General features: G+C 41.9%; 1 protein-coding gene across 1 annotated transcript; it reads left to right on the forward strand.

Annotated features, from left to right (window-relative positions):
* Nucleotides 1-337: 337 nt before the first annotated feature.
* plppr3a (phospholipid phosphatase related 3a) lies at nt 338-17,307 on the forward strand. The gene is made up of 9 exons (XM_075448463.1): nt 338-871; nt 6,556-6,659; nt 6,974-7,159; nt 7,902-8,031; nt 8,606-8,801; nt 10,059-10,116; nt 11,579-11,752; nt 12,658-13,491; nt 13,935-17,307. Exons 2-9 carry the CDS (start codon nt 6,579-6,581, stop codon nt 14,928-14,930), a joined length of 2,655 nt encoding a protein of 884 aa, XP_075304578.1. The 5' UTR covers nt 338-871; nt 6,556-6,578; the 3' UTR covers nt 14,931-17,307.
* Nucleotides 17,308-22,958: the final 5,651 nt, after the last annotated feature.

The raw sequence follows: 22,958 nt of genomic DNA on the forward strand, positions 1-22,958 counted from the left end.
TGAGCTACGTATCCCCGCCATACACACTCGCTCACAAACAAACACACACGGACATGCGCACTGGGCAACACATTCCAAAAATCTAACCCTTTGTCTCGGTCGCCTCACAGCGGCAGCCCCGAAACAGGAATTCGGCTGGGAAGCGTGAATGCGAGGACCAGACTGTCTCCTCCCCCAACCATAAGCGAACACACCACAACTCTCTCCTCCCCCCTGTAGCCGCCCCCCACTTTCCCGTCCTCCTCCACCTCACACACACCACTCCACTCCCTTATGCCTTTGTGTGTGTGTGTGTGTGTGTGTGTGTGTGTGTGTGTGTGTGTGTGTATGTGTTTGCGTGCTGTGCACCCGAAAACCTAGTGACGGATGAAGTGCATATATTAAATATAGATATAGATCTTTTTAATGGCTACGTATGTTCTACTGGAAATAGGGAAACCTGCAGGCACCAATAAAGGGGAGGACGCACGTGAATCTGTCCCTTAACCAAAGCCAGGACTCATAAAGAAGAGGAGCGCGTTACTAGCAAGTGCGGCAAATTGGACTTTCCATCATCAGCAAACCCTCCTCTGTCTCCTCTCTTCTCCCTCTCTCTCTCGCCATCCCTGCTCCTACTCTCAGGACCCCCCCACAACCCCCCCTCTTTCCCATCATTGACCCTCTCCAGTCTCCTTCCATGGTCCCGGAATAGCCTCACACCGGAGCGCTCTTTGAATATTAGTGTTGGAGGTTTTGAAGGTTTTTGGGGTGACTTGAGAGAAGCTGGAGATGGATTAAAGGGACATCGCAAAACTGGAGCAGCACGCACGACCACGCAGGGGGGGAAGGGGGCGACGGGACTCGGTGAATTCACGGAGCCCCCGGGACAGAGGTGAGTGTCGTCCGGTGGTTCTTTATCCCGCATGCACCCTTAAGAAACCCGCCTCTCATCCCCAACGCGATCTTAGAGGGGAAAATTCAGCACATGGTATTCACTTTCCATAATTGATGATCTCATGCAATCTGCTGATTTCTGCATGTGGAGGCAAATCTGCATGTACATGCTTCTCTTTTTTTAAAATAGCGAATCATGAAAATGTGGCTGTACACCCTGGACGATGAACAACAATCAAATCAGACTGAACGTTGGGGAAAGCCTGTTTTCTCTCAGTGAGAGATTCCATCAGCATAATTTTACTTCCATCTTTACTGGATTTATGTGATCAGGGTAAAAAAAAACAAACAGCTCAGCGCATTGGTTGAGCTGTTTCCTCCACTCTAAAGGCAGGTGAATAAAGTTGGGTGTAGCCTACCCTCCTCCATGACAAGGCTCTTGTGGTCCTTCTGCCTGTTAAAGGCCCTGCACTTGTCATGGATTTGCAATAGCCAGCATAGTAACTTTCTTGATGAAGGAGTGCTTGAAGCTCTGGAAATAGAAGTTAATATTTTATATATCACTGTAGTTTTTACAATGATTGTCAAAAGAAGATCGGTTCTGGGGAAATGGGATCGAAATGCTTTTTCTTTACTTCAATCGAAGACTAATATATTTCTTAGAACAAACCTTTTTTGTGTCCTAAGTGTTGAATGAATTTTATGGCAAAACAGAATTATTTGACTGTCTTAGCTCACTTGCTGAGAATCTATGGGATCAAATAACAGGACCATGATCCCAAAGGCACCCAGGAGCACAACAAGGCAAGTAGCCCCCTATCTTAGACTAACAGACAACAAAATAACATAATGTTAATGATGATGATTTAATTCGATTTTTCTTTTTCATTCACAAGTTGCAAATATTTAGAGCACGGTTAAGCCAGAAAGACATTTTTAACAAGCCTAACCTCAAATTCCTAACAGTCCACCTACTCTGGAATGCTAAAGAATGGTATTTTAAAGCACTGAAGCAATTTATAGGAAATTAGTCTGATAACAGATTTGTTTTATTTATGTTTCTTTGCAAAAAACATTTATTTCTTCTCCCAGTTATATTGATAGGTTAAGATTTACTATTTCCCTCTGGCTTAAACCGAATATGTTATTAGCTTCAGCTTTTGGTTAAATGAAAAAAGGGACTTCTTTGTTTTTTGCCATTATATTGTACAAAATCAGTAAAGAAAATGATCAGAAAATGTATTAATGATGAACATTATAGCTATCGTCACACTAGAAATTATATATTTTTAAAAATCAAGATTAAGTGTATTACTAAAATGCTCAGCTACATGAACAACTTCAGTGTTCCTTGGTATTGATTCTAAAAGTCTCTGGAACTCTGTTGGGGGGGGGGGGGTTGAACGCAGTTCTTCCTAAAGGTAATCCTTCCTTTAATGTACTATTGATGGTAATGGAGAACACTGTCAAACATGTTGTTCCAAGACCTCTAGGTGTTCATTTGGGTTCAAATCTGATGGCTGCGATGCCGACAGCATATGGATAAAATCATTTTCATACACATCAAACCATTCAGTGACCCTTGTTGCCCCAAGGATGGGAGCAGAGTCATCACAGACGCATCTGCTCCCAGCTGAATAGAAATGTTTCATTACTGGGTAAAGGTGATAACTCACTGCAACTTTATATTGATTTTCAATAACATGTCCCTTTAAGGGGACAAATGGACCCAAACCATGTCCCCTTCACAGATTAACAGAGCACCTAATCCCCTCACCCTAACGTAGCTGTGTTCAGGTTTCTCTTTTAATTTGTCACCTGCCTGTGGTGGCAGCCCGCTGTAATATCCACTGGAGAAGAAGCTAAACAGATGGGCGACAAATGAAGAGAAAAGTCAGAGTAAATGAGTAGAAAATGACAGATGGAGAATGCTTTCAAACGGGGTACAAGGAGTCACTGAAGGGTTTGAAAATGCTCATGTTTTATGGCTTAATCTAACCTTTGAGACTTTTTTCCTCCATCATCATAAAAAAACAATGTATATTTGACCAATGGTCTTCAACCATCTAGCAGAATTTGCAAGTCTCTGGCCCTGAAGATTTTCCGGAGGCTTGTGTTGTGGCCCGAAACATTTATATCAGGCTGGCCTTTCATTTCTCACCCATCTTTACATCATTGCTATTGCTGACTTACTCTCTATTTCTAACACCCCCCCCCCCGTCCTGTGGTGTGATGTGTTCCAGGGGACAAATGCTGCTATGACAGATAAACAACCCCCTTTCTTCAGGCTCATTCTGTGTATGTATGTGTGAGCGTGCATGAAATGTGAGTTAGGGTGAGGTTTAAATGCTGACTGGAGTCTGAGTAGGTCACCGAGACCAAGCGGCTGTGAGAGTCAGACCCAGGACTCAGCGTCTTCCTAAGCTGCTTTCAGCTGCACTGGAATCCTTCCATCCCAATATCCTCCCAGTTTTGATCCTCGGCCCCCTCCCTACTAACCCCCAGCATCAGACATCCAAAAAAAAAATATATATATATATATATATAGACACACACACTTGACTCTATTTCTTTTTTTTTTTTTTAATAATATTTTTCTTTGATCTGTGCTTATCTTTTTCCTCTTCTTCCTCTTTACTCTCCTCTTTTCCTTCCTCCTCTCTCCAACACATTTCTAGGGGTCATGGAAATTAGATCGTGGAAGTCTTTGATTCTCTGTGCCTCGCACTGCCTCAGGGGTCGGGCCCTCTTATCTCGAAGAAAAAAAAAACTGAAAACGAGAGGATAATACAGATAAAACAATGGGTGTACAGAGAGGTGAAAAGAACAAGGGACAGAAAAAGGTAGAAAAAGCAAAGAAAGAGGTTCGTTGACAGATATAGAAGATATAGAGAGATACAAGAAGAGCCAGTGAGAAAGAAATAAGCAACGCTAAACAAAAAATATGGTGACAGAGGTGCAGGGAGGTCGAGAATGGCAGAGCCAGTGTTACAGATGGCTGGTCGGCTTTCGAAAATATGAATTTCTTGAAGAGTGATGCAGATCGTGATTTGATTTGAACGTCTAGATACATTTTTGCTCCGGTTGCTTTAACCATTTGTATGCCAGAGAAAAGGAGTCATAAGAGGGCAAATCTCCAAAATGATACTGTCAATCTGTCTGTTCAAAGCCAGTCTGAATAGAGTAAATGTTTTCAGTTTCATTATGTGAAGTAGCATGTTTGGATTTTTTGGGGGGGACAGAAAAACCTGAGGCTTTGTTTTTTCTAACCAAGATTTACAGTATGATATACATATATATGCTATTTATTTATAGAAAATATAACTTGACTCAAGAACCAGATGTACAGGAACAGAGAATGTTGCCAGGAGAAGTTAAAGGTAAAATAACTGAGAAAGAAAATATTTCAAGAGGAAAGTGTGGGCAACACGCAATCAGACTGGTAACAAGATGGTGCTGATGATAGATGAATGAGAAGAAGTGATAAGTAAAATGGGCCACAGAGAATTGGATGAGGTGGGTAGGATTGTGAGAGAGCAAGGGGGGGTCGGTAGGATTGGAACTCAAGGGCATGAATATGGAGCTGTAGGGAGAACTGAATATTTAACTCTGTTTAGCTTTCCATTTGAGCCCTTGGCTCCTGCCTCTCTATGAAGCCTTCTGTTTGCCTACAGGTTACTGCAGGCAGGATATATCTGTACATGTGGATGTCTGTGAGTGTGTCAGGGAGATGAATTTGGTGTTTAACAACCGTTTGGATGTTAAAAAGCCTCCTTTTGAATTGAAAGCCTTAAAGGGTTATTCATTTATTTATTAATTAATTGTAGAAGTGGCTCTGCATGGGTTTGAACAAAGTACTCATGAGTCTCAATTTGGCAAATTGGGGAGGAGTTTTAATGGAGGAGCTAAGCTCACACCCACTCAGAAGAGGGAATTTTCCAAAACAGCTTAAACCTTAAAAAAAAACAAAAAAACACTGCTGTTTAAAGAAACTCTCTATAAAGTGAATTTTACTCTGTTTCGCTTTGGAGAACTTTTACTTTGTCACTATTTTCCCATTCAAAGATTGTCCATGTTGCCCGCTTCTGATCAATTGAGTGCGACGGATATTGTGTGAGACCTGTTGGGTGGCTTACTGCTGGACATTATTTTTGTAAAGATTGAACCAAAGATAAGTGTTTGTGCTTTTTCAGGCCTTTTTAAAAATAATTTTCACCGTGTCATGGTCTGTCTTTTGGACTTACACGGGCAAAATTGTCAGTCACAGCTGATCAGTGGCAAGATACGTTGAGCTGTCACTCTGCGTGCCATGAAGCAACAACACAGATGTTCTTCAGCTGAGAAAAATAGTAACAAAGTAAATAACTCTCAGATGCAAAATGTGCACTGGAAAAAATCAAAGTCTTACCAAGTATATTTGTCTCATTTCTAGTCAAAATATCTCATTACACTTAATATAAGACACAACTCCCTAACAAGTACTATTTCAGCCAGATATAGGGACTTGTTTGAAGACAATACATCTGGAATATCTTGTTAAATGAAAAAGCCTTGAAAACAAATTGTTTTGAGTCAGATTTCATATGAAACAAGCTTTTTTTTTACATTTGAAGAGGTTTTTAAGCTAAATTCAAGATCATTTTTATCTCACAAGTCCTAAATATCACATCTTCAAGAAATCTTGACAAGCCGATTTTCACTAGTTCCATTGGCAGATTTTTTTGCTTATTTCAAGCAAAAACGTCTTGTATTTGTTGTTTTTCTTACTTATTTTTGGAGGGGCATTTTTTCCAGTGTGTATGGTTGACAAAGCACTTTATGCAGCGTTTGTTCGAACCACTTAGACATTTTTGAGGTTCGACTTGTTTTAGATGGAGAAAATCCGTCAGAATTCCTCCCTGATTCTCAAAGTTGCCTGACTGAACTCCATTAATACCCTTAGTGCTCATAGATACTTCACACAACCCCACATCAAGAACGGTGAAATATTCCTTTAAATCAAAACAAAATGATTTTTTTTTATTTTTTTGATACCTAGATACAATAGAGGCACACAACTTTGGAGTCACCCTCCTCAACCTAGCATATGTTACCCGTTTCTTACCTTTTTCCAGGGTATTCATGGCCTTTGCAGCACCAAATCATATCATTCAAAATTTCATTGGCATACAGGTGAGATAGAATCAGGGATCTGTCCCTTGTTTTGGCACAAACTTGAGTTGACACACACATTCTGGGCACATTCTATGAGACTTATATTAAAATTTCAGAAAGGGTTATAAAACAGAATCTTTAATGTCTTAATCACTATGAATGAACCTTCGCTGTCAAAATACAGCATCCTGATAATCTTGAGCGCCATCATCTCAGTGCATGTGTCATTGAGGGTAGTTATTAGGCATGCTTTTGTATAATAATAGATCTAATTATTGAGTGTCTATGCATATGGTCGTTTAAAAACCAATAACGCTCCGCACTATCATAATTAAACTGCTCAAAAACATATTTTAATGTATCAGTGTTGTTAATGATGCACAATCTCGTTCCTCAAACTAATGACTTTCAGTATGTGTCATGAAGCCGCTCAGCCCTGCCCAGTCTTTGAGAACTTTTTGAATCTATGTTTGAATATTTTTTTTGTTCTGTTTCTGACGTTATTTCGCAAACCTGTTATCCCAACAGGCTGTGACTGGTCTCACCCCAGGATGACATCCCCCAAAAACAAAGCCAAGAAGAAACCCCCCAAAGACAGCATTACACTGCTGCCATGTTTTTATTTTGTGGAGGTATGGAAAAGATCATGTTTTAATAAAAAAAAATAAAAAATGCTTAGTTACATTTCTCCTTAACGTATGATCAGACCAACAGCGAGTGTTGTATGTTAAATGCATCTGGATGCATTGGACTTCTAGAGTCTGAAGTTCTTTCTTTGCCATGTATGTGAGGGTGTGTATGACTTTAATATAAAAGTTAAGATGAAGCATTGGTTGAATCCCACCTGTCCAAGCAAAAATGAAAAGCTAGTCCCTCTCTGCTTTGACCTTTGGTCTTGGTCGTGTGTCTGGGATTTATATTTGTTTGTCTGCACGTGCTTGTCTAGCTCCCCATCGTCCTGTCCTCCTTGGTGTCCCTGTACTTCCTGGAGTTGACAGACGTCTTGTCCCCGGCAATGGTTGGCTACCGTTGCCATGACCGCGACCTCTCCATGCCCTACGTAGAGACGGGTGACGAGCTCATCCCTCTGTTGATGTTGCTGAGTTTGGCCTTCGCTGGACCAGCAGCTTCTGTAAGTTTCCACTCCACGAATATACTCTCATTTGCTGGTCTTTAATCAATGGCCCCTTCATATCTGTTGGAGGTTTGAAGGTTCATTGAAATGTGTTACAGTGCTCTTATTGTTCTCAAAAATTAGCTGATCTTAAAATTAAACCAAGTAAGAGCAATACTTTTCTTGCTGACATCCATGAATTACAAGAATGTTTGTCATCCAAAGTCAATCGACCCTTACATGGTTCAGTGACCTTGTGTTTGTGTGAGGATTCGGTATAGAAAATACATAGATCACTCAAATAAGCAAATGTTCGCCTTTTTGAACTCTCCAAAAGCAAATTCCACTCTCCACTCTCAAATGCAGGATCACTTCACACGTTGATAAAATATACATCTGGTATTCCCATACATATCACCAAACATGCCACAGGCCTCCCCAGTCAATACACACTCTCACACACAGACACACACTACTAATCCATCAGCAGCACAGAAACGAACAGACCTTCATTTATCACACTGATTGGAAGTGATCACTGTTCAATAGCTTCTTACCTCCATTCTCTCGCCGCTGTACTCTCTCACAATCACAGACATTTATATCTGACAATAATGGCCCTTTTTTCCAGTTAATTTTCTTTTTTGTCTTTTTTCTTCATTCGTCTTTTTGTATTTGTCTCACAGCAAATTTCAAAGCAAAACTGACAAATGCCCATATCGCACCTCCTTTCTTTTCTTTTCTCCATTGCCGACTGTAGATTATGTTGGGGGAGGGCCTGATGTACTGTATGCAGTCCAAAATGAAAACTTGTCCCAAGTCGGAGGGCAGTATTAATGCTGGAGGATGCAGCTTTAACTCCTTCCTACGCAGAACTGTGCGCTTTGTTGGTAAGTCAGACAACTAGTGCTTTTGGGAGTTATTAATGGACATAGTAATAGTTGTTCAGGCCTATGGAGCAGCAGTTAAAACTAATTCATGTTGGCTGTTTTTTATTTTAAAGATGTATAACTAACTGCACATATCTAAGTTCAAATAAGCCACTGATACTGTGAGAAATGTATGGTCAGTGCATTTTGTTTTGCTCCGTTTTGGCTCAAAGAAATTATTCGACCCACTGCCTGAGCCCCTAACTTTACTCCACTTTTAAAAGCAAAGAAATAAGCTAATTATAGACTTCAAATGAAGTGTGACTTAAAATTAAATAGGCTTGTGAACATACTCAACAGGAAATATGATAAGTGCAAAGAACAACTAATTCACCTCGAAAGATTTCTTTGTGTGTGTAAAGGCCACAAAATGTAAGAACCTGAAGGCTCATGGTGTCGCTTCATATTGGGGCAAACTCATCATTATTTTCTGCCAAGGCACACACTGAGCTCAGTGTGAGCAAGCCAACTGGGGCTTTTAGTTCATTTACCAAAAGAGCCCTTCACAGCTCTGCCTCTTACCTCTCTCCCTCAGGTGTTCATGTATTTGGTCTCCTGGCAACAGCCCTGGTGACAGATGTCATCCAGTTATCTACCGGTTACCACGCCCCTTTCTTCCTCACCGTATGCCAGCCCAATTACACAGCCCCCGGAGTGTCATGTGACAACAACGCCTACATCTCACAGGAGATCTGCATGGGAAAAGATCAATATGCTATTATGTCAGCCAGGTAAGACACACTGTTACAGTCTGAGCCAGAGTGTCTGTATGTGCCTGATTTCAAAATCTGAATACGTGGCGGCAAAAACAACAGAAGACTAATGTAGATGCACAGATATGTTGCAGCTAATTTAATGAATCCTTTTACACTGATCTTATCTATATGGTACTAAAAATGTGTTATCATGATATTGCATGCTGAATACTTCACAACCCTGTCTTGCAGGAATGTAGTTGTCGAGCAGTCATCAAAGCAAATTTACAGTCGAAAATGATTAAATTAAATCGGAAGTGATTTTTTATTTTTTTGTTTAAACACACACAGTTCTGTGAGCTGGTTTATTAAACTGAAGTGTTTTTTGAGTATTAATGACACGCTTCTTTTTAATGATAGGTGTTTATTTCTACAACCAAACTACAGCAAGTCATTTTGCACAGGTGGAATATTTCCCTTCCAGATGTTATGGCTTTTTAAGTTGTTTTTTTTAGCAGCGCTGTTTGTTACACATACACATAGATCAGATAACCAAGCTACAGTACGTGGCTATGAAACCCGTAATAAGTACATTCACACGATTCAACTGAATAGAGCTGACACAGGGATAATCATTAGTACTTAGTAGTACACGTGTACATGTTGGATGTTCTGCACTTGTGGGAACTCATTTTTATAGAATGCTTATTTTAGACATTGTGGATAACACACATACGCGTTTTGCTTTAGTTTAACACCTAATCCCAGTTTACATAAACTTGAATTAAATACAGTTTTACCCTTCAATATAATACAATATCACATAACACAAAGATGAGCCAGTCTTCTCCCTTCTTCACCGGCTCGTTTCCATGTTGAATGTAGCCCAAAAAGGTGGTATGAAGGCAAATAGTGCAATACAAAGATGAATGCACAGACTGACTTCAGAGCTCCTTTATGAGGCAAATTAAGTGCGATTTGTGTTTCACTTCTTTAAACTGCAAATTAGCAGCTTTGACCTCAACTCATTTAGATTCACTCCCTCTCATGGCCCCTTGGCATTCTGTTTGTGTTTGTTAATGCTCACATCTAAGGACATGTGCTCAATTTGACAAACACTCAGTTGGACAGGCAGGGATTTTTTTTATTGTCTTATACAGTACAGTAGTACCATCACGCATCACACATCCAGGTTTATTCAAGAGGCAGTAAACACAGTGAGTTTACATGTAGCCTATACTGTTTTTCCTGTTTCTGACTTTTACTCCTAACTCTCCCTTTTTGTCCCCTTAGGAAAACATTTCCATCCCAGCATGCAACGTTGTCTGGCTTTGCTGCAGTATACATCTCTGTGAGCACTTTCTTTGCCTTACTTTATTATGATGCATTTGAATGATGCTTATGTGTCTCTGAATGTGTATCTCAGTGCGATATTAACCAGTTAATCCTGTTCAGATTGATATTTTTGCTATATCATGTGTGACACACTAATGTAACTCCAGCACGGTATGTCATACATTTATCTTTAGAATCATTCCATCATACATACAAGTCACAACTGTTTTATTTGTCTAAATGCTAAAATAACAGGAACTGAATTTTGAGGTCAGATGTTGGTGCTCGCTATCACATCTGACCGTTGTGAATCTTGCATAGTTTTTTTTTTTGCCATTCTGCTGTCCGGGCCTGACTGCAGTTGTGTTTGTACTGTACAGAAAAGTAGCACTGTCATTTTTCCATGAGGTAACACCCTCCCACACACACTGTTCTCAACCAGTGGCTGTTGCAAGCTACTGGCCATATCACTGCTGCCTCACTGGGCCCACTATGTCCTCATTAAAACTCACTAGACAGACTTTATAATGAAGGGCAGGCAGGAGAAGAAAAGCAGCTGTTTGAGCTGTTGGAGGCAGAACATGTTGTCGAAATATGTGCACTGATTACAGAGTTTTTCTCTGCCCACCACGTTAAGACATATTCTTGTATTGATTCATTTTATGTAACACTCAAAGGCCTTACTGCAAAACTGCAATGAGTTGAGCTAAGTAAGTTACATTAGACGCTTAAGTCAAGATTTGCCTTGAAAGTGTGCTGAAAATAAGTGAAATGTCTCCATACTGACAGATTTTCCTTCTTGCTTCTAGGAGAGCAGGATTTTACGCTCAGTGGCCCATGCACAAGCTTGTTAAAATGGATATATTTGCAAGACCTGCCATTCTGTCACTCAGCCTCCCTCTGTTTTATGTTATTAAAATACAGTGTGTATGCAGAGAATGTGAATGCATAGAAACATGTATTCTCTCCTTTTCTCTGCCTCTCCTCCTCACGACTGTTCAACAGTCAAAAGTTGCTTGACCAGTTAATCACGCATCATTCTTTTCTTTTTTTAGCTTGCTACCAATCACCAATGTTCACCACCAACAAGTTAAATCAATCAGATTTATCCTTTAACTGTGAAAAGCAACAGCCACTTAGCCTAGCTTAATACAAAAACTGGGATCCAGCTTGCTGCTAGCTGTAAATCCTGTCTTCATGCTAAGCTAAGCTACCTGTTGTTGTCTCCTAAGTAGTGAATGGATATGGTGGTGACGTCAATAATACTTACTTCAGAATCTCAAACCCACTAACCCTAATAAGATTCAACAGATATAGAATCGCATTTTATAATATATTTGCCTACTCTTCGATGTAATGATAATACATTTACGGTATATACTTGTTGGTGTGTGTCATACTTCCTTTTTATCTTAGCAACAGTAACCATCTGTTCAACTATCTGTTCGTTGCCAATCTATATGTGTCACTATTTGCAGATGTACTTCAACGTCAGCATCAACAGCACAACAAAGCTGCTGAAGCCGCTGCTGGTTTTTGCTTTCTGCATGGCGGCGGGCCTCGCTGGCCTGACACAGATAACACAGCACCGCAGTCACCCAATAGACGTCTACGTGGGATATCTCATAGGAGCTGGAATTGGAGTCTACCTGGTTAGTTGAATGAGGTGCTCAGGATAGTGTAGGCTACGACACGCATAAAGCTCCTTCAGTCAAACTATTTAATTTGCAGTCGCAATAAATTAGTGTCCAATTGTTTTTATGTTTAAGATAATTACCCCATTTAAGGTCATTGAGCTTGCTAAAAGAGAGAAGTGAATTTGTGCTGAAATGGATTCCCTGTTTCAGGCTTGGGTTGATTAACTGAGTGCCAGCATATGTTTATATATACTTAGGGATTTGTTTTAACCCCAGAGAGTAGTTAACACCCAGCATGGAGCACGGTAGGAACGACAGCATAGACATAAATAGATGTTTTAAATAATGTGGTTTGTTTGTTTCACTGTGTGTGAATTGTCTTGTTGTATTATTCTAACGCCATCACTGGATGTGCTAACAAATTGCTTCTTTCTCTCTGTCACCTCTCCTCCCTGTGTGGCTTCCATACTTTTTTTTTTTTCGGTCTTTTTTGGCAGGCTATATATAGCCTTTTCTATTACAGAGGGAAGGGGGAGAGAATGAATAATCCGATAAGAAATTCTCTGGAACAATTTCACACTTCAATTTAAGGAAACTTGTCGTTGCCATTTTCCACGCTCCCCCTCCTCCTCTCCTTTTTTCTCTGGTCTCTTGTTTTTTTTTTAAGAGGGTAATCATGCCCTCCTCTCATTGAGGACGTAGACGGGGAGAAGAGAGTGATTCATGTTGACCTCAGTCAAAATATTAGGAAGGAAAGATGACAATTCATGCGCACTATCCCGACTAAAATAAAACTCCTACATTTTTTTTCTCCCAAAGATTAAAGAATATACACTTTCATGCCAGAGTCTTTGTTTAATATGTATTGCTTCTGTCTCCTCATTTATTACTCTTCTCTATATCCTTCTTTCTTCTGTTAGGCGGTGTACGCAGTGGGAAACTTCAAAGCATCAGAGGAAGATGCTCCTTCTTTGCATAGACTAACCTCAGTCCAGCAGAAAGAAGGCCTGAGGGTATTAAGCCAGCGAAGTCATGACTCCCTGTATAGAAAAACTCCCAGGGTGTCTGAGAGCAGGGAGGAGCTGGGAGCTGGGCTTGGGTCGGGAGCCCGCAGTAAGGTAAGGAGGGAGAAGGCATCCCTGGCCTCCCTGAAACGAGCAAGTGCCGATGTGGAGCTCCTGGCAACCCGTGGTCCCATGGGCAAAGAGACCATGGTAACATTCAGCAACACCTTGCCCAGAGTCGCAAATGGAAACAGCCCCATCTCCCCCTCCGAGGAGCCGATCGTCACACAGCGCCATATGACCTTCCACGTGCCCTTTGACCCCCAGAGGTCTCGGCAGCTGGTGTCAGAGTGGAAGCAGCGCTCTCTGGAGCTCCGCAGCCAGAGCTCACGAGACGAAGACGAGGGAGATGATGAGAGAGACAAAGCAGGTGAAGGGGGAGCAGCTGCAGGAGAGTCAGAAAACCAAGGGATGCCTTCATCTCTTTATCCCACAGTGCAGGCCAACAACAGCACTACCACACCAGCTGGAGCCAGGATGGTGGTGGCACCTCCCCTAGTTCACATCCCTGAGGAAGCCTCTCGGCCACCACCTGTCTCCCCCAAGAGTGCCAAGACCCGTGCCAAGTGGTTGTCACTCACTGAGGGAGGAGGGATGAAGGAGCCCGGAACAGGACCCATTGCAGTGTCAACTCCCAGAGTGCCGAACACGCAGCCCAACCAGCCTCCCAGCCAGCAGAGAGTCACTCAGGTGAGGTAGAGATTAGAAAATGAATGCTTCCAAATGATAGTATTACATTATCTTGAGCAGTAATTTTCATACTTTTAATTAAAGTGGAATCCAACCAACCTTTAGAAATGTAGTTCAGACAGGGAGGGAGATGTAGCAGCAGCCAAATGCTGTGTATGCCACACACCTACAAATTTATTATGTTTGTAAAATCAAAACAGAATGCTCGAGGAAGCAATTTCACTGATTAGTTTCCAATAAACTGTACTCTCACGAGGGTTCAAACAGAAATCATAGCTGGACTTGTTGGAAATGTAATTAAAATGTCTGGCTGGATATTTAGTGTTTTCCCTATGCTTTGAAATGTTTACCAATTTAAAAAGTCTCTTGACCCTGATTTCATGTTGCCAATATCAATTTGCCGACATTAGTAGTAGCTGCTTTAATCTATGCTATTCCTGCAGGTCATAGCCATGTCAAAGCAGGGTCATGGACCAGTGTCTTCATCCACTAAGACCTCAGAAGGTGGCTCCTCTTCTGGTGGTGGCTCAAACTGCTCTGAGTCCCCTTATTATCGTATCCCATCTGATAGAGACAGCTGCACTGGAAGCAACCCAGGGAGCATCGCCGGCAGCGGGAGCATCGTCACAATTGATGCTCACGCCCCTCACCATCCGGTGGTGCGCATGTCGGCCAGTAACGGCAAACCGTGGGAGTGGAGGAACACCATCAGCGGTAACATGATGACCGCCGACCCAGCAGGGGACAAACATCGTGTGGTGCTGCAGCGACAGGACAACGTCAGTCACTACCGCGATTACCGGACACTTCCAGTTAAAACCGATTCGCTCTGCTCCTCCACAACCAGCGGGAGCGTCGAGGGAGGAGCAGAGCTACCTCCCCCTCCACTTCCCACTGCCTCCTCCCCTCTGCCTCTTCCACCTCAGTTCTCATCATCCCCCCTTCCACCACCACCCCCTCAGTCGTCCTCTTCTCCCTTGCCTCCCCCTCCTCACTCAATCTCCTCTCCAATGCCTCCGCCTCCCCCTCCACACTCAAGCCCCTGTCCAATGCCTCTGCCTCCCCCTCATTCTGCCTCCTCCCAAATGCCTTTACCCCCTCACCCATCGTCCTCCCAAATGCCTTTACCTCCTCACCCATCGTCCTCCCAAATGCCCCCACCTCCTCACCCATCATCCTCTCAAATGCCTCCACCTCCTCACCTGTCTTCTTCCCCACTGCCACCTCCTCCTCACCCGTCCTGCTCCATGCCCCCCCTTCCTCACCCGTCCTGTTCCAGCATGCTTCCGCCTCCTCCCCACCCTGACCTGCTGATAGACGGCCACGGCCAGGCACTGTCCCGCTCCTCCACCCTGCCTCGCCGGCCCTCGGGGTCCGCCCGCAGCCATGCCGAGCAGGAGCACTACTACAAGGCCATGCAGAATGAGAGGATGTTATAGTCAACAGGAAAGACAACAGGCATCGTTGTAATATAACAGATTGTACTTGAAGGGACGGAGCTGAAACAGACAGTTAAACAAGTTGTGACGAGTAAAGTGAGATTTATGACTTTTGAAAAATGACAAACAAGGTTTTAGAGCCAGTGACGGGTTGAGGACTATGGGGAGGTCTGGCAGTTTACAAACTCAGCAGGAAATCTGCTTTTTCCTTTTCTTTTTTTCTTGCTTGTATGTACTGCCACAGCGTCAGCAATTACTGGAGAAACAATTGACAAGAGAGGGAAAAGAAGGGGGAGAGAGCAGGGTGAAAGAACAAAAACTGTGGTTCGCTTCTGCTTTCAGCATCTTCTGGGTTTCTTTAAGACTCATTCAATGGAGGAAGTGGCGAGGCTGCAGCCCGAAAGAGATATCACAATGAACAGTTTGGGATTTGCTAAATCCAGTTTCCCCTGAGAAGGGGGATAAGACTGAGAAAACAACTACAGGCAATACTGGCTCATCTTAAACCAGTGCAGCTGTTTGAGGTTGCCAACTCTCACACACTGAGAATTTTCTCTTGTGTTCAGCTGAAAAACTCTAGTGTCAAAGTGCCCAGCAGCTATTAATAAAGGAAAGGAATCACTAAAATCATGTTCAGTGATTGGTTTATGAATATTAGAGTTTTTCATTCTCCAAATAAACAGTCCAAATGGTGTTTTTTGTGCCAAGCAAAAATGTCAGTATCCACCAGAGAGAGCCGGCTTTGGAAGCCTTGCCTCTTGTTGGTGAACAGGAAATAGGAGGAGGGCTGGGTACGAGGAGGATCATGCACAGTTGGGCACCCCTATACAGACGTCACTGAATGGATTACCGTGGTAAACATGAGAGGCAGTGGAAAGGAAAGGGAATTGTTCCTAAAATGAAAAGGGCGGCTGGGGCACGCAGCACAATGAGCCAGGCAGACGGCCTGTGTTTGGTGTGTGTGAAACCTGCCACGGAACAGAGCTTGAAGCTGCGCCGAGGAGATTAGTTTGCTTACGAAACCATGCTCTTCTCATTTGGCCTCCTGGCAAATCCCAATAGTGATGGGAATGTAAATGGAGAGTTGCCCAGCCAATCGTGAAGCTCGCCATCATTTCCTACGTGATGGCTAAACTCGGTGCTGTTTGGATGCAGCCTCATAGTCAGTCGGTACAGAAACACTTCTAAAAAGCAACACCTGAGTTGCCAGGTTGTAAAAAAAAATAGTCTGTCTTTGATATGCATCCATATTTTTTTTTAATCAAGTTTATTTATCAGGAGGAGCTCTGTAGGAAGACCCAAAACTTTTCCTTTACAAAGAGGTTACAACTCCATCTGTCCAACCATCCATTATTGTTTATCTTTTTGCAGGGACATAAGTGGCTCTGGTTAACCCTTTAATAAGAATGCCTCACCAAGAAGTTAGACTTTCACATTTTATTTTTTTTTACAATAAAATAAGTTTATTGAGCAAACAACAGTGTTCATAGCCATCCAACTGCACAACATGTTAGCAGAAATGAACAGTGTTAACCGAAAAAAAAACTCAGCTTAAGAGCCACTTGCTCACTTGCTCTTGAGCTCTTAGCTACAACGCAGTCATAGTTTGCTCTGTTGCCATGGAACTGTAGATGTTCACACAAATTCTGAGTAAAGTTATTGGGCATTTTCTCCCCAACCAAAATGTTTCACATAATCCGAACTATCTACCACGTGTTCAGTCAGTTGAATAACATAAAACATACACTTTGAATGCACATTTATCATCTCTAAATAGGGTAAAATCTGTTGGTGCTCCTCCTGTGCGCTCTGCCTTTTGTGTGTATTTATACTACATTGTACAAAGATGTTATCTGGTTTCTTTTCTTCGTTTTCTTTTTTTTTTATGTCAAAAGACTTTTCACTCAACGAACAGTGCTTTATTTTGGAACATTATTTGATCGCATTTTAATCAAACACAGACTCACACTCAGGTGAAGTTGGTGTCCACCCCTGCATCACAAAATCTGAAGGGGACGTGGATTTCATGTTGTGAGACTTAGTTTTTGTTTTTTTGTAAAATTGTTCTCAGAAGAAGGCTGTGTTAAATGGAACAAGTTGTATTTTCTAGAGGTGCTCCAAAGATGAGGAGCTGGTAGACAAAGTTGCTCGTCGGTTTGTGCTGCATGTTTTTATGAGTGTGTCTTTTTTAACTTCTGTGCTTCGAGTCTGCGGCGTTAACTTTTGGCAGATTCTAGTAAATATGCTCCAACTTTTGCTCCATTTTGACTGTAAAAAAAATTCTTGACATTGTCTAAGGTTATTGATACTGTTATTATAACTCAACGATCCTCTTTTATGGACTAATGTTTTTTTTAATCTGTGGTGACATGTAACATTAATAACGTTGTTGAATAAAAAAATTTAAAAAAGAAGAGATAAGGCTTCTTAACTGAGGTTTGTGATAGTTGAAGGTACTGTGGCGGGTGACTATGGCGCGGTTTAAAATAGAGAGGAGGGTCGATACAGCAGCAGCTTTTACCGCCACCATAATGAAAAGGATCTTCTCCATCGATTCTCGGGTTAGAACGTTAGAACGTCCGAGCTCGTCAGTACACTCACACTGACATAGACACTCGCACGAATGCACGCAGCCAGACGGATGTAACACAGGCACATTTGCAGTGCAACATTTGCTGCTTTCATGTGGGTTAGTGTCAGGTTTCTGTAATGAATTCTGGTAGAATGCTTGTCAATCCCAAATGACCTGCAGGGATGAAACAAGCCCTGACTGATGCTTGTTTGTATGTGGGAAAAGAATTATAGAAATGTGTACTTTTTGACATAAATTGGTGTGTGTGTGTGTGTGTGTGTGTGTGTGTGTGTGTGTGTGTGTGTGTAAAAGTAGTGCATCCATAGAAATGTCAATTTTGGCCATTAGCATTGTCCTGTTTGTCTCTGCATTTATGTATATTCTTCGGTTTTCAATGCTATGGAGCACTGAGCTGTGTGATGAGGCCGTAGAGGTGCTGTGAGAGGGGGGGCAGATGGTATACTGAGGCCTGAGGACAGTCAGTCTGTCCATGACTCACACTCTGCGAGCCAAAAACTCTTTCTCTCACTGTCTTCTCCTCTCTCATTGGTGGCCCAGAAAGCGCTACACAACAAGTGTGCATCTATGTGTGACTGCAGGAGGCAGGAGAAAATGGAGACCGAGCCTCCCGCCTGTGTGTCTATTTTTGTGACCGTGTGCCTCTGTACATGCTCATACAGTATCTGTGTGTGTCTGTATGACAATGGCTGTCCAGGGCAAGCTGCTTACGTCCTTTTCAGGACAGATTTACCACTGCAGAGCAACACAAAAGCCTTTTGTCCATGGCTCTTTTTTTTTTATTTTTTTTTTTTATCTTGCTCACTTTGCCAGTATCATTTTACCTTCTGCCATCTCACACATGTCTTTGTCAAACCTTCCACATGGAAGAGGTGGATTTTTGACTTTACAGCTTATGCTCTAAACTTCTCAAGCTCTCAGTGTCTTGAATGAGGGAGTAGGACTCCAGAAGGCCGTAAAGATGGTCTTCCTTCCAATCCAATCAATACAGTGGATAATTTTTCTTAAAAAATTTAATTAGTGACCTCTATTAGAACAAACATGTTATTGCAACCAGACAATTAGTAATGAAAACTGACCACTGAATGGTTAATGTTTTTAGTGGAAGAACTCCTGTTTAACAGCTTTTTCAATTACATCACAGACTAAGAAAAGAAAGCAAAAGTGATACGTTTATATTCCCCCGGTGTGATGGTTGTTACAGTTCTCAGTCTGAGATTCACACTTAATTTCGATGACCCATTAAACCACGTTAAAAAGCCTGTCATTTGTCGACCCAACAGGCACAGAGTCGAGCTCCGCCAGAACCCAAACCAGCTTTAATGTGTCAGCCAGGCGTCTACCACCACAGCTGGAGGCTAAGACTGACATTTGTAGGAAGTCAGATTCTCAGAGTCAGTCGCTTTATTTCCAGCTTGCTTCCACCCAGGTGTTCAGCAACAAGAAAGAGCTTTCTTTTAAAAAAAATCGATATTTCTGTAACCAGATAAACAGACAAGCTGCCAAAGTTAGTTCGATGAATAACATCACATCCACAATAGATTAGGAAGAACATTATAGATGGTGATGAATGTCTTACCAGGCAACATGGTGTATTGTTTCAGCCCAGCCAGGAGCTTGACATTTTTATAGGGTGGTCCTCACCTCACAAGGCAACTGCTGCTATTCTGTGCTTGAACCATTTTTAAAACCATTTTTGAACAGCACACAATGGTTTACCAATTACAAAAAAAAATAAAGGAAAAGTTTCTGTATCCAGCACCGTCAGCATAGATTACAGCCCTTTTAGGACTTAGCACAGGTAAGAGATGTTCAATTCTTTTTGGGGGATTCTAATCCATTCTTATTGCACCATGCTTCTATTATTGTGAGATTCTCGGCCATCTTGTGTTCATTTCTCTTTATCTGTCCACAGCATTTTGAATATGCATGAGTCGGAGGAGCAGAGAGCCATAGCAACCAGCCTGCCCCTCTTCAGGTAGTCCATTATCGATTTTTATGTGTTTTTAGGATCATTTATTCGAAGAAGTCATGCCTTTTTCACTTCCAGCAAGTCAAATAGACTAGATTTTGTGATGCATTCAAAATGAATACTTTGCTGGTTTATTGCTGGTCGATTCAGTCCATTCTTCCCTATGCAGTGAAATCTTACCACTGGCTGCAACACGAGCCAACACGAGCCTGCTCAGCAGTTGAAGAGGTGGCTCAAATTGAGTTTGCCATGGCACAGATGGTTGAGCGCAACTTCCACTGATTGGAAGGTAAGCCGTTATATGCCTCGCCCCCCTATTTACTAAAGTGTCCTTGAGCAAGACACTAAACTCCATGTTGCTCGGGCAGGGAAAAGCTTTGCCACCATTCCTGTGCGAGAGTGTTTCAGGCACCTATTTTAAAACACTTCGTAGAACCTAGCGAAGGTTTAAAGGCACTGTATAGGTCAGTGCAGAAATTCAGCTACTTTTTAAATTTGTTTTAACCAAAACTATCTATGCTCACTGATGGTAAAATGTGATTTTGCTTTCTTGTACCATTTCACAGAGCAATACATCAGGCTTGCTTAGATCTTCATTGGGGAATGCAGAAACCCCTGAACTGTCTCTTCCGTGACAGTTATATTTCCGCGGGTGTTGCTTTGGCAAAACATTGTATCACCGCTCCAGAATGCAAAGTCGTTCAGTCAAGCAGGGTTTTTCAGTTGCCTCTCAAAATCAAGGAGGCATCTCAGTTAATGTTCTGTTTCCTTCGCTTCACCCCATTTTGCCTGTTAACTCCCATTTTTTAATCAATCTTTCATGAAGAAGCAAGGTAAATACGAACTGAAAACTGCTCCCTGTCTTTTCTAATTGCATTCTCCTGCTTTGTGGCCATTAATTATTTCATTGTATGAGAAGGAGTTGTTAGAGGAGCATAAGACTGCTTGTTGCTGGCAATGCTTAAGGAGTCAGACTATCTATAAAGCCATGAAGTTTGCATTACCTGGGCTTTCCCAACAATGATTATGAACAAACCCCTGCCTATTCAAGCTAATTAGGGTCTGAAAGTTTAGTGTAAGTCACCAGAGAGTTCTAAAGTCTTGACGTAGGTGCACAAACTTTTGCGTCCAGAATTGTGCAAAACAACAAAGCTAAACTAATCTCACGTGATTATTTTGGAAAGAGCGCATTGTCTTCTACCTCGTGTCTTTAGAGATCATCTTATTTTCTACTCATGTAACGATTTTTGGAGCTGTGATTCCCAAACTTTTGTGTGTGACCAACCGTTGAATTATTTCACTCAAAATCCCCAATTTCGACCAATACAATCTGTCTTCTGGAGACGACTGACATCTGGAAATGGTTTTTGACATGCTTTATTCTGGACCAAAGTGGTAAAGATACCAACATACCCTTGCTGCCCTCATTAGAGTCACACCACTGAGTTGTATCTAAAAATTCCTCTAAATTATAGCAAACATGCATGGCTTTCACGTGACAGCTTAAAAAAACTCCACAGAGACACAAATACATGCAAGTCCTTCGTTCCATGTTTTCTCCAATTAAACTTGATGTGTCTGTTCTGCAGTCTCCTCATGTTTCCCCACTGAGAATTGAGGAGATAACAATGGAGATGGAAACATTTTTTTCCTCTTAGCCTCGCATGCATGGGCACACGCAGAAGCACCTAAATACACTCACAGAGTCCCACAAACACAGACAGAAACACTAGAGTGTAAAGACGAACATCTCTCTTAGACACACAAACAGACAATTCCACACACTGACACATATTTTCTTTTACTCTTGTGCATTTTTTATACACGCACAGCTAGAATAGGGGAGGAACAGTGCAGCGTATTTAAGCATGAGTGGGCTGATGTGTGTTTTTGCCATACATGCATGAGTAAGACTGTACAGTACATGGCTTCAATACCCTGCAGGTCTGGGAATGGGGAGTAACACACTGACACAGTTATCAGACCAGACTAATTGGGTCTGGAACTATGCGTGTGCACATGTATGTAGGCGAACCTTTGATTTGTATGCCTTAATGTTGTGTGGGACCCCTTTATGCGTTTTCTGGGAAACCCATACATGCAACGCTGCATGTCTGTTCTCATTCACCACCCTCTCACCTCTGTACCTTCTAAAATGTGGATTAATTAAGACTGTGAGGACACGTATCCATCATTCCATTTGTTTGTTGTGCATGCTTACATCCCATCACAGTCTGCATGATGACTGCCTATGTCACATCAACACCCCTATCGTCTTGCAATGTCTCACCTCTTCTTCTGTATGCCTTCATAAACTCACAAATATCCCCCATGGCAGTAAGATCTGTCAGAAATGTCAGAGTTTCCTGTGGAAGCTTTTGGCAGATGATCATGTGCTCTTACTACTGGCTGACCCAGTTTTAGTCCTCACACCCCCAGAACTCAAATGCTGAGAGATATAATGCATAATAAACGCAAAGATTTACCTAACTGTGCAGCATTACATATTTCAACACATCCTACCTGCCACATTAAATTTCTTTTTTTTTTAATTTTAGGAAATCTGCAAATAGTCCAGCATGAAATTTTCAAAAAAGACAATTCCATCCAGTTAATCCAGTCTAAATCAGTCAGCCTGGGACTATCAGTTTAATGAGAAACCGAGAGCACTGCGGCACTACACTCATCTGAACTCGTGCCTGTGATCCATCCTACTTCATACTGCACAAGCAGGGAAGCAAAGGCATTAACTACATTTGAATGTGTCTGTAACTGTGTCTGTCAGTATTTTTCTAACCAGATGGTCATCCTCCGTTTATTCACAATGACAGGAGTAGTGAGCAATGATCAGAGGTCAGAGATGAGTCAGAATATTCACTGAGTAAGAGAAACTGTTGGACCACAAGGATCAGGGAGGAGAGAAGAGAATGAACACGATAACGAACAACACAGGATGGAAGACATAAATGAAAGCAGAGAGTGAAAGAAAGGGGGTGAAAATAGAGAGGGATGCTGGATGAAAAGAAGGAAAAAAGGAGGATAAGGGGCAGTATACCGAAGGAAAACATTTGGGAATGAGTGTCTTATCGAATGTGTGATGCAAAGTGGAAAGAAATTAGAGAAGGCAGGAATAATAAAAGTGAGAGAGAGTGAGAGAGAGACAGAGAGAGAGGTAAAAGGAAGGTTGTAGCAGGAGCTGATGATGGGATGAACAAATGATTCATAGAGAAGGGAGGAAAAAAGAAGGGAAGAGATAAAAGAGGCAAAGGAAGACTGAAAGAGGAAGAACAAGGAAAAAAGCAATTGAGTGAAAGTGTTGAAAGTAAAATTCATTACACAGAAGGAGCAAATGAAAAAGAAGGGATATACTGTCGGGAGTAAATAAAAAAACTGAAGGAACAGAGAAAATCTGAGATGAAAGTGTAAGCTTTTATGACGTTCCATGTTTCTGTGTTCTTGTTTGACC

The sequence above is a fragment of the Odontesthes bonariensis genome, chromosome 17 (assembly GCF_027942865.1).
Source record: "Odontesthes bonariensis isolate fOdoBon6 chromosome 17, fOdoBon6.hap1, whole genome shotgun sequence".
Taxonomy (NCBI): Eukaryota; Metazoa; Chordata; class Actinopteri; order Atheriniformes; family Atherinopsidae; genus Odontesthes; species Odontesthes bonariensis.

Bases quoted from the DNA above. Each gene is read 5' to 3' on its own strand.
- plppr3a (XM_075448463.1), top strand. From the start codon at position 6,579: ATGACATCCCCCAAAAACAAAGCCAAGAAGAAACCCCCCAAAGACAGC. The intron at 7,160-7,901 runs GTAAGTTTCCAC...TGCCGACTGTAG, and splicing joins TCGCTGGACCAGCAGCTTCT to ATTATGTTGGGGGAGGGCCT. The intron at 10,117-11,578 runs GTGAGCACTTTC...CACTATTTGCAG, and splicing joins TTGCTGCAGTATACATCTCT to ATGTACTTCAACGTCAGCAT.